General features: G+C 41.5%; 1 protein-coding gene across 1 annotated transcript in view; it reads left to right on the forward strand.

The window, feature by feature from the left end:
• The window catches only part of LOC139213940 (receptor-type tyrosine-protein phosphatase N2-like), a 199,721-nt gene that overhangs the window by 160,623 nt on the left and 26,853 nt on the right, over nucleotides 1–12,245 (forward strand). Inside the window, exons 15-16 of the mRNA XM_070844651.1 lie at nucleotides 8,291–8,438; nucleotides 10,904–10,977. Coding sequence (XP_070700752.1) covers nucleotides 8,291–8,438; nucleotides 10,904–10,977 — 222 coding nt within the window. The remainder of the gene's footprint in view (nucleotides 1–8,290; nucleotides 8,439–10,903; nucleotides 10,978–12,245) is intronic.

Below are 12,245 nucleotides of genomic sequence, written 5' to 3' on the forward strand. Positions count from 1 at the left end.
GCGTTCTTCAGTTTTTGCCCAAAATCCTTTCGTTTTCAAAGGACTTCATATATTTTTGCCCTGACTGAATCAGTGAGACTGATTTGTGTGTAAATCTAATCCTCCCACTTCCATATTGCACATCCAGAGATCTTGAAAGGGGTGGACTAAAATTCACACCCTGACTTTATTCAATAGTAGAGAGGGAAAGTACATTTGTAAGGAGGGGTAATTGGTGAATGCCTAAGAAAACAAACTGTGAACTCAGCTGATCCTAGGCTGCTTCCAGGCCTCTGAATGGCTGCCGACATCTCCAGTTTTTCATCTATTCAAAAAAGGTATTGTTTTGAGCTCAGTGACGGCTTTTTCTGGTGTTGGCAAACAGAGGTGGGCGGGAATAAGTGTGGGGCCGCAATCGTTGAGTGCTGGAGGCAGAAAAATTGCCGTAGCCATGACAAATTGCTGCACAAAAATGGCCACAGAAATGGTGATGAACATAGATGAGATGGATGCAGCAGCTCTTACATCGACGCATTTCTTTGAACATCATGAAGAACATTAACGGAACGGCTCCTACGAACCGTTACTTCAGCCTCAGTGTTGATTTAAAATCACACCGACTGGATGTCACTCACTACTAAATGGTTGGGGCAGAGCAAAACAAAATACCCCCTAATCCCAAATAGAAATTGGCCTCGATGAACATGAGGTCAGACTCACATGTCACAAAGTGAAACAAAAGGGCGATTCAGTCTGATTATCAGCTTAAGCTCATCTCTCAATAACAAGTATCTTACTGAATCCTGGTGTTTCATAGAGATGTTTTCCAATTCTATTTTTTCAAGAGAAGATAAACCTGTTTCTTTAAATGGTGGTTTTGGCCCATAGCTAAAAAAAAATAAATAATAAAAAAATCACATAGGCGCTGTAATATTTTTGCCCTACAGCATTCTATGGTCGGTTGTCTGTCTTTCCAAACAGCTACCAGAGATGTTCTATGCTGCCTTCATTTTCCGCTTTATCCAAAACATCCCATCAGTTGCTTCTCTTACCCTTTAAAACCTTTTATCTCTCTCAAAACCAGTGCAACTACAGTGTTTTTCCTCCACGTCTTTGTCTCGTCTGCATTTCTGCATATAGCACTCTTTTCTCTCTCAGACACACATGCACACATTTCTCTTTTTGCTCTCATCTCAGTCTCTCTCTCATCTTTCTCCATGTGTCTTTTTTTTTTTTTTTGTTTCTGTACATCTCATTACACCCACAGTTTCTATAAGCAGGCTTCTTACCATCCTCTATCTTGCAGATGAAAATCTCTATTGAACCTCAGTCGCATTCTGCCGAGCGCCTTCGTAATTGCGATATATAGCTATTCACTTCAACCACCCACCACCTTCAGCACCACCTCCTCATCCCAAACCTCCCACCCCCATCACCTCCCCCGCCTCCCTCCCTCCCTTCCTCCCTCTCTCTCTCTCTCTCTCTCTCTCTCTCCCTCCATGCATTATGAACCTGCCGGCGAGATGTGACGGAGTTGGCTTTTTGATGTGTTCAATAGGCACAAAGATACTAATTACCCCAGAGATTTGCACCAGAGTTGCGTTCAGGAGAAATGGCTCCCTTTGCAGCCCTGTGCCTCTGCAGAGAGTGGCTCAGTTGTTTTACACTAACGCACAGTCTTGCTAAAGTGTTCTTTGGCAAACGCACCCACAACAGAAAGTGATGTGTTCGTTTGATGCGCCGCGGTCACACGTGGATGAAAATAGATTTGAGACAGCGAGGTCTGAACTTCTTCAGTTACGTTTGCTTTGTCTTCAGCAGATGAAGCCATCTCAGCAGAGGCGGCATCACTTGAGAGATAAGAGGAATGAAATCAAGAGTTGCTCATGTTTTTTTTTTTTTTTTTTAAAGCATTCATTTGGTGTGTGGGCCACAGTCTGGTCAGGAGATCACCGAATTTGTTATAATATAGACACCAATATGTAAATTGTGTGAGGGAAGGGGAGAGATCAAGTGCATCTCATGTGGCTGTGATGATTAATAAACTTTTTGTGTAGGTGATGGAGATGAATATCCTCTTGAATGCTGATATTCCACTTAAATCCTCTTCAAAGTAACTTCAAAGTTCTAAGAGACTTGTGACTTATGTAAGAAACTTATAAAATTATAAGTACGAGAAAAGAAAACGGCGTATATATAGAAATTCTCGCAAATGACTCATACATGACGCTTCAACGAACAAATCAGTTCATACAAATGGTTTTTGCGTTTTGCATTTCTTGTGCATTGTTCAAATGTTCAGATGCTTTAAACAATATGCAAATATTGATTCCTTCCTAAAGTAACAAGCAGAAGGAGGATGACTTGAGTACAAAGTGTTTGACTTTGATACCAAGGACCACGGTTCCTTCTCCTATCCACTGTCAGCATTAGTTTCTTTTAACCCACCTTGGGAGTATTGGAAAATTCAACATTTTTCAAATAATCTCTTTGTAAAATATCTGCACATGGCAATAGCATATGGTTAGGGGAAGATTATGGCAATGGTTAAAATGAAAGTGAAGAGTTTTGGATGGCATTGACAACCTATTTAAACCTATTTAAGACTTGTTGAACTATTACAAGTCTGGACCTGATGGTGCTGTATTTTACCCAGTATCAGTGTTGTATGAAGATCTACGGTAAAGATGCAGATTGCGATATTGTCGATATATCTAAGTGTCCATGTAGGGGGAGGGATGGGAGAGGCAGCAGGTGAGAAGCTTTGAAACCTGATAAAGCTCAATGTTTTATTCGTTCTACCGGGGATTATGATCAATATGGGAAAGGGAGAGATTTGTATCCAACTGTAGTCACATTTAATAGCCAAATCATTACATCTTCGTCTTGTGCTCCATCCAGTGACTCAGCAGTAAGTCTTGTGAGGGGAGGGAGTTCCCATTCCATCCCGCATTTAATATATGGATTGTAAACATAGACTACCCCAAGCACAAATTGGCTCCTTTTAATTACAGCTGGTTTTCACTAGATGTATTTAACTCCGTGTCTCCGTTCCTTTGAGGATAGAAAAGGGAAGGAGCATGAGTAGTTTGTCAGTCACAGGATGCTCATCATCACAGAAAGTGATAATGTTTTAATTCTTAGTTAGTGGGGACGCAGCTATAGACTTTTAGCTGCCATTCGTTCCTTTTTTTTTTACTACTTAGCAGTCACTGCAACTTGACTGTAGAGAGGCAGAGAAACAGGAGAAAGGAAAGAGTAATTTGAGCCGCAACTGTGTTTCAGCACCACGGACAGCTCCGCACGTACAGCGCAGCCGACTGCAGCTCTGAACTGTCTCCGTCCTCCCCCAGCAGAAACATTAGACAGCAGAGGGAGAGAGGTACATGACGCCGTTGTCATGTGGAAACCTTGTATCTCCAAAAATGTCAGCTTCTCCAGAAGAAGAAGAAGAAGAAGAAATGGCTTTTATTAAACTGCTATGTATTTCCACTGGGTTCGGGAACCTTTCAGAAGCCCAAAGGTCAAATTGTTTTCTCGGCCTACAGAAGGGCACGCAAGTCGTCTGCTGAAGTTAAAAGATGGAAAGAACGAAAATTGTTATGAAGTTCTCACGTTAAAAGTGACAATCATGGAAATTGCTATTAAATGTCTTTTGCCGCCCACCAACCACCCTCTTTAGTAAAGGTTTTATGGTTTTGGCTCTATCTTTTCATCTCTCCTCCATCTTTCATTCATTAGTTTTATTCTACTGCCTCTTGGTGCTAATATTATTTTTTCTTTTAGTCATTTTCTGTACTTTTCTGTGTACTCTTTCTTTTTGTTATAGCATTATTTTTTGTACCATCCATATTTTTCTTCTCTACTGTTTACTCTTCTTTCCTTTCATTTTACAGTTTTTTTATGTCTTTGCATTGTTTCCTCTCTATTTTTCATTTAGCTTTGCTTTTTTTTTCTTTTACATTTCCTCCTCCTCCTTCCTCCTTTTCTTCCTGTCTATCATTTCTCTTTCCATAATTCATATTTTTCTTTTGCAGTTCCAGCTGTCAGTTTTACAAAAATATTCACACTTACAAGTGAACTCATTTCAGATTCACATCCTGATGTCAACTAGAGACTGAAAAGAATTTCATGGCAACAAAACCGGGACCCAGCCGACACGTTTGGGGGAAACTAAGAGCAGAGGGATTTTTATATTTCAGAGAGGCGTCACAGTGAGAGACCAAATCCATCACAGAGCAAGACGAGTGCAGCTCCACCATAGAAAAAGCAAATATTTCATCTAACGCCCTGCCATGCGCTCCATGGAGGCAACTGTTGAACGATTAATAAAAATCACGGGTGTCAAAGAAAGGAATAACGTGATAGCTGATGAGCTGCAGTGCCCCACCTCTCCCACCAACCCTCCCACCTCCCAAAAAATTAATTGCCTCTCATAAACCCGAGCAAATTCCATGTCATCATCCACCCACTGGTTTTAATTTGAGGAGAAACAGCTTTCACCATCTTATCTAAGTTAATGTATTACTTGGTCCCGTGTGACTGGGACCGAGCACCCCAACCCCCCCCCCGTAACACCACCCTTACATCCTCTTTGCTTGTGTCTTAAGAGGATTATTCAACTCTATATATAAAGCACATTATCTTGTCTTTTGTTGCTGGCCAACTAAGTGTTATAGATTATACTGCAGCGAGAGCCTCCATCGAGATTAACCCTGCTGGGAATCTGTTGTGGTTGTGGTTTTCGTAGCTCACCAGCAGGCCAGCTGGGATGTGATCTGTGGAGTTGATAGGTCGCTGGGCAATGGCTCGAGGAAGAGAGGGCCTCAGGAAATGGATGTTAAATCACTCTAATGTGGTCAGTTGAGGAGCAGGAAGCATTCAGCTACAGAGGACTTAGACTCACGTATGAGCATGATGTCAGCTTTTAACTAAAAATAAGACAGTGGCTTCTGATGGGATGGATTGATGCAGACTGATTGATGATGACTGATTATGCATTTGCTGTAGAATTAATAAATGGGAAGACCGTAAGCTGAATTGATTCAGCTTTAACGTAAATAATGCTGATGAAAACTAATGTACTCCAAACACCAAAAAATCACAAAAGCATAAAGATAACAAAAACATTTTTTCATTTCAATGAAATTTTCAATTGCTGTAACACAAAAGTTATCTACTTTTCTTTTCAAACCTGTTAGAAATGAATAGAACATTCAGACTCTGACGGTGAAGGTAAATACCAGAGAAAGGCAGAAGGTTATAAAAACCCAGTTAACTTTTTCAAATTCTTGGCTGGACCTCTGCATTATCTCCTCAGTCATACATGTCAAGACTTATTTTCTATTACTTTTGTCACTATGAAAAGCAGATAACCCCTTTTGACTCATCTGTAAGCCATTATGACACCCTCTGTGGTGGAAAAAGATTAGATCCTTTACTCGTGGAAAAGTTGCAGTGCCACAATGTAACAGAAGAATTGTGGAAAGTAAAAGTGCTAGTTTTGCACAATTCTTTCATATATTTTATGACTAAATTATTATTACTGATCCATTAACAAGTAAGCACCATTGTAACGTTACAGCTGGTCAATGTGCAGCTTCAGAACTGTTATTTGAATCTATCATAATGGATCACATTTATCAAGAACTAAGATGAATGTATTTAATCTTACTCTGCACACTATTTACTATAGATATATAATAAATGTTGTAAAAGTATCTATCTGACATGTAGTGGGAGCATAGAATGAAAATAGTCCCTTGAAACTGTTCTCAAACAGCACTTAATAAGTACTTGGTTACTTTACACCTTTCCCTGCCGTGTAAAGATATCTCAGAGCGATTTCTTCCATCCACTTCCCCTTCTCCCTTTGCTGTCGATCCAAAATGGCCGCTGCATTACATCACCTCCCAGGCGGCCGGCTTTGATGCTGCTGTTTCCTACAGGTGCTCAGATGGTGCGTCAGAGCCACAATGGCGGCTTGGGCCGAGTGCTTATTGCGTAGCGGTTTTTATTGAGCACCTTTGGCAGCTGTAAGCCCCCCCGCAGTAAGGGGATTATTCAGTGTTTGGCCGACACATGGTGATCTCAGCACCTCCTGATTGGATTGCAGTAATCCCTTTACACAGCCACAAAACCCTATTACTCTGGCATTAGAGAGGGAGAGAGAGGGTAGGGTGGAGAGGGTGGTGGGGGGCATCTCATGTAGGACAGTGCGTGTGTGTGCATGAGTCTTCTGTGAGACTGTGAATGTCTGTATGCATTTTGGAATACATGCAGAATGCTCTTGTATTATCTATAGGTTTAGTTCTTACATGTATAGATGTATATGTGTGTGTAGGTGTGCGTGTCAGCAGGTGCACCCCTGAATGCGTGCGGATTTAGTGTGTGCGCCTGCTTTCTGTGGCTTTGTCTGAGTGTGTATGAGTGCGTGCCTGTCGTGTTTCGCTTTGTGCATTTTGTGCGACTTATTAGGAACTGTGTGAGCGAGTGTATGTGTGTGTGTGTGTGTGTGTGTGTGTCTTTGTAGTGTATATGTGTGAGCGCGTGGGTGGACCGTGTTTTTGTGTATGTAACCTTATAAAAACCTTTATGTGTGGATTGTGCTTTAGATGTGTGTATGTGCATGTTGTTTATGTTTTTTTTTCTTTCTTTCTGTGTGTGTGTGTGTGTGTGTGTGTGTGTGTGTCCTTTGAAGGATTCGGACCTCCTGCTGTTGATAAGCGGCTGTGTGCAGGTGGAGGGTCGCAGCTTGCGGCTTCCTGTTACATCATCGCTGCTTTTAGCAGCTCTGAAGCAAATATAATAGAGAGCTGATACTACAACAAGGAAAGCTAGTGTTACACTGTGTGTGTGTGTGTGTGTGTGTGTGTGTGTGTGTGTGTGTGTGTGTGTGTGTGTGTGTGTGTGTGTGTGTTTTGTATGCCTGTATGCGTGTTTTCAGCTACACACAATGCTGCTGTGAAGAGGTGAAGGCTGCTGTTCAACGCTGAGCCTGTTAAGCTCACTAATAGACTGACAAATAATAACCCTGACCAGCTGCGTGTTTGTAGAGTTTCTTCAGCGTACACTCACATGCATGATGAAGCCGCATATCTGCATTCGATCAAGACACTTTTCCATTATCCTCCAGCAGCCGGACGTCTGGCCATGCTGCCGTCCATTTTTAACAAACTCCTCTCATTTTAGCAGAAAGCCATTAGGCCTTTTTTGGAAGCTAATTCTGATTAAGATCAGCCTCATTTGTAACTGCCACCATAAATCACCGCTGGAGCCATTTAAAGAACCACACCAGCTCATTTCATTCCCTCATCCATTACAAACGTCTCTACCATCCATATTTTCTGTGCATGGGCCACTGATTTTCAAGGCTCCTTAAAAAAAACAAAGCTACACTGGCCACCATCAGATTACGACTGACCTGTGAACCACACACACGGTCCTTGCTATGGTCTTATGTGCCAACCTCATTTGCAGGCAGTTGATCAAAGTGACATTGTCTTCCTTAATTATGAATATTGTATGGTTGGTGGCCACACTGAAAATGGTTGTCATTTGAACAGAGCTAAAGTAGATTAGACTGATATGAATTCTGATTAAGATGGCTTTAGCGCAACTAATGAAATGAGGAAAACATGCATATGGGACCTCACACACAGTTTGACAGCATTTCCAAACAATTCTTCATGGTGAAAAGGGTCCAAAGAGTGTGATACAGTTTAGAAAGATGTGGAATCTGAACCACATCTTTTTCATTCTTCTAATCAGTGCCAGAATTTCTGTATTTACATGTAATATCTTGAATGTCTTTGCCTGTTCTGTATTCTCTGTGGTTAACAATTGTAAAGTGGAGTGTCCTGATGCAGTAAACCCTGGTATTATCCTGTGGCAATGGCAGGAAAGAGCCCTAGTATGTATTTTGACTTCTCTTTGATTGACAAAATAGCAGTTACCTGCTCATCCATCTGGCGCTCCTCTGAAATTCAAACAAACAGCCTGCCTGACAGTTAAGGAAAGTCTGATGTGTTAAAGTTAAAATCACAGGCTAGTGTGTGAAATTTTTACGACTGACAAATCAATTGAAACTCTCTTCCCTAAGAGATGAAGCCACCCCATCTGGTGCTTCAGGCAGATAAAGACAGGCTTAACCAAAGATGAATACAAGTACAAGGGACCCCAATAATGAGTGAATACCACTAGATGTTGGCAATGAAATTCATCCCCATCAATAACAAATGTACAGTCTTTACTTACCTGGCTCTGTATTCTCACCTCTTCTCCTCTCTGTCCTCTCCCTCTTCTCCTTCAGTCCTACATGGAGGATCACCTGAAGAACAAGGACCGCTTGGAGAAGGAGTGGGAGGCCCTGTGTGCCTATCAGGCGGAACCCAACGCCTGTACCATTGGCCTGAAGGACGGCAACGCCAAGAAGAACCGCTCCACTGCTGTTGTGGCATGTAAGCAATGGACTCTCTCCATTTTATTTGGTTTCTCAGCACTTCCTGTTTTATTTAGTTTAAATCTATCACCTTTAACCCTTTATAGGGCACTCATTGAAATACTTACAAATTCAAAATGCCAATCCTAGACCATTACTGGTGGTCATTACAAGACTTTTTTAGTTTGGGGAGTTTTTAAAAAAAAAAATATATATTTTATGGTGAAAATCAGGCTCAATGAAGTTACCATTTATGGTTTCTTGCCGCTCTGTCAGGAAGCCTGATTGTCGTTGATTGGCTTGGAGAAATCTCGTAGTTCTACTGCCTCATGGTGAGGCAGGGGGGCGGGCATTTTGAACTCCCACTTAAGTTACCAAATATGGTCCCTTGCCCGATAAAGGGTTAATGGTGATGAATGGGGCAACAGTATTTAGATAATAGTCATCCAAAAGTGACCAGCTACTTCAGTATCCACTGTTTCTACATCTGCTGCATGAGGCCTTGATTTCTTGAGGGAATTTTCAATGTCAGATCTTCTGAATGCTGCTGTAGACTTGAAGATGTGCTTTTGGAGGTTATTACATACCTTGAAAACCGCCGTTAAAAGTTGGAAATTGGCACAATACATTTGTGTATGCACCTCAAAAACATGATAATATCAGTACTGGACTTCAAAAGTCTAGATTTCTGTTAATAGAATCATCATCAAGTAGTCTTTGGATTTAGAAATAGGTAAATTGATAATATGCAATTCAACTGTTGCCCACAGTAGTTAGGTGCACATACCTGCAAATCCTCATGGGCAATTACATGAGCAATTAAAATTGAACCATGTGGTCTACAATGACTGCTGCTGTAAATCACATATATAATGTACCTGTAATTCCTACTGCCAAACAAATGTTTTTAGTGACACTAACCTGACATTTCAGTATATAATTAAAAATATAAATAAGATAAGATTTTCATTTTTTTAACCTGTAATCTAATTAATTTTTCATTATGATCAAATGATTCAGATTAGTGACATGATAAAATGTGAAGAGCACCACTTTTAGGAGGATAACAGCCAGAGACATGCAAAGGAAAGACAGTAGTATCTCCTTCTCACTCACTGAGTGGCAGAAAACTCTGGCAGAATGTCTGAGTGGGACCAAAATTCAGCTGTTACACTTGGTGATGTCAGTCCTCCAAACATCATGGCATTACTCTCGCCACCTCTCGACACACCCCCCACATATTCTGAGCCTGGCCTCTATTATCAGAAAACTAGGAGCAGATGCAGTGAGCAGAAGGGTTGTAAATTAGTTTTCTATTAAAGCTCTCCTGCACCGACCTCATCAATGATTAAAATTTCTAAGCTTCTGTGGAAATAGCCCATCTAAAAAGTGCTGTCCCATTCTCTCCACCAGGCCCAGGCTTAATGAAATCCAGGTTGTCAGCAGGGAAAGCAGTTTGTCAGGAATAAATTGTGTTTCCTATTTGAAACACCGCTGGCCTGTCCGAGAAAAATTTCAGAACTGTTTTACCGCTATCACCTGAGACTCCTGCTCACAAGGGGATTGTACAAACTAGGAATATTTGTTCCTCCAAAAAAATGCCAGCAGACAAGGGAGGATGGAGGGCAGATCCCCTTAAACTGAAATAGAGCAGATTTGTCGTCCTCTACTTTCTGTGTTTTAATCCAGTTCCAAAATGCATTGGATGAATACTGTATCTACATACAACAGTAAGCGGCAGAGCTGCACGTGAAATCAAACTCCTAAAATCTTGATATTCTGCTGTAATTTACCCAAATTTCCTGTGACTTAGATAAAGAAAATCATATTTGCATTTCACCCCTTCTTTGACATCATTGTGTATCACTGTGTTCCATCTCTTCTTTCAACCATATTGATGTTCAAACTGACTGAACACACATTCCTCCAAATTCAGTATGTGTGTTAACACTTTTGGATTTCGGTGAGACTTTCAATTAATGCCTTTAATCAGTTTGATTAAAGCTTGGCCAAACAACATGGACGCACCAGTGTGTCAGTTCCAGAATCACCTAGTTTTCTCCTTTGGTGAACTGCTTATCTCTGGCCGACTGCCTGAAATCTGAGACCTCTGGTGAATTTTCTGGAATGGTGTGGTTAGAGGTGCTTTCAGGTATCACTTGATAAACTCCCAGACGAAATGCGAACAACATCATGAAATTTCTCAAACAAGTTACTTGATGGTTTTTTTTTTCATCCATGACATCAATTAGTTCTGTTTTGCATTGGAAAAACAACCTTTACGTACCAGAAGGTGATAAACTCTTTAGGTTATGGAAACATTCTTCCCCAGTACTTGTGGAAATTTAACTCAAGGCTACAGTGTGCGCTGTATACTTAACAGAAATGGAAAGAAATATATAATTACAATGTGTGGAATATAGCCACTGAGCGCTTGCATTCAAGTAAGACAAAATAGGCTGAATTTCTCCATTTGTGTTCTAGATGATCACTCCCGAATCACCTTGAAGGTGGAAAACAGCCAAGGCAACTCTGATTACATCAATGCCAGCCCGATCGTAAGTACCTCCTCTGCATTCTAACTCTGTGCTTCACACCGCAGCTATGCCAGGCTCCCACAGTCCCCACGGGGCGTCACAGGAACAAAGGCAGCCTACCGTTGTACAATATAAATTTTGATGCAACGCTTGCTTAGCTCCAGCGGCAGCCCCACGCTAGTGTGTATGTTCTGCACCATGAATATTAATGATTGTTTTACAGCAAACACCCCGGGCGAATATTTGCTGGGGGAAGGCGTGGGAAAGGACATGCGCACGACTCTCGGCTCGCTTCTCGTTTGTGAAAACAGAATTGATCCGTGGGGTCTTGGGAAATGATTGTTTTTGACCTTGGGTTATGCTAATTTGACACTAGTTTGTGTTTACTGTTACGGTGCGCTCAACTTGCCAAGGCCTTTCCTTGGCGCAAAACAGATTTAAGTAGCAAAACAGCTTGTCGTAAGGCGAAGGGGAAAAGAAAAGGGCCATGTGCATTCAGTAAGTGAGTGTATCAATTTGGAAACCAGTGTGGGAATAGTAGGTTTACGTTTCCCTTGAGGCAGATACAGTGGTATTCCATTAAAAGCTACAGAAACGCTATGCATTTCAAATCTGGGCATCACACCAAAAATGGCTGAGTGTGTGTGCATTTGTGTGTTTGTCTGTGTGTGTATGTGCATGTGTGTGTGAGAGAAAGAGAGAGAGTGTGTGAGAAGGACTCAAAACTATACAGGAACAAAAGAGCAACCTTGTCAAATGCCACAAGCACACAGATGCAAATACAGCTGCAGCACATGTACCCAAACAGACACTAACACACACACACACAAAGTGGAAAACACACTTTGATGCCAGAATGCACACACACTGAAGTGTGTACACTCACTTGTGGACACACAAGCTTGTATGCCCACTGACACTCATATAATACACACACACACACAGCTGACATAGAACATACATTGCAGACACCCACACACACACTCGAAAGCACTACTCAAACATGAACACATGTTTCGTAGGCTCTGTCATGCATACGTTCCCACTCCCCTTCCCACACACACACACGCACACTCACACACACACACATAATTAATGTATAAGAATGTATGGTACACTTAAAGGTTATTTAAGGAACCTCTTCTGAAAATTAGATTTCCTCCCACAGCCTTTGCCCACGATTTGACGGAAATTAGACGAGCAAAGACAAGATGTTTGGGATCTTGATCGGAGCTCATGACCCCTTCCCACTTCATGCCATGACTGATTTGAGTTACTCTCAAAATTCT

The sequence above is a fragment of the Pempheris klunzingeri genome, chromosome 15 (assembly GCF_042242105.1).
Source record: "Pempheris klunzingeri isolate RE-2024b chromosome 15, fPemKlu1.hap1, whole genome shotgun sequence".
In the NCBI taxonomy this organism is placed as follows: domain Eukaryota; kingdom Metazoa; phylum Chordata; class Actinopteri; order Acropomatiformes; family Pempheridae; genus Pempheris; species Pempheris klunzingeri.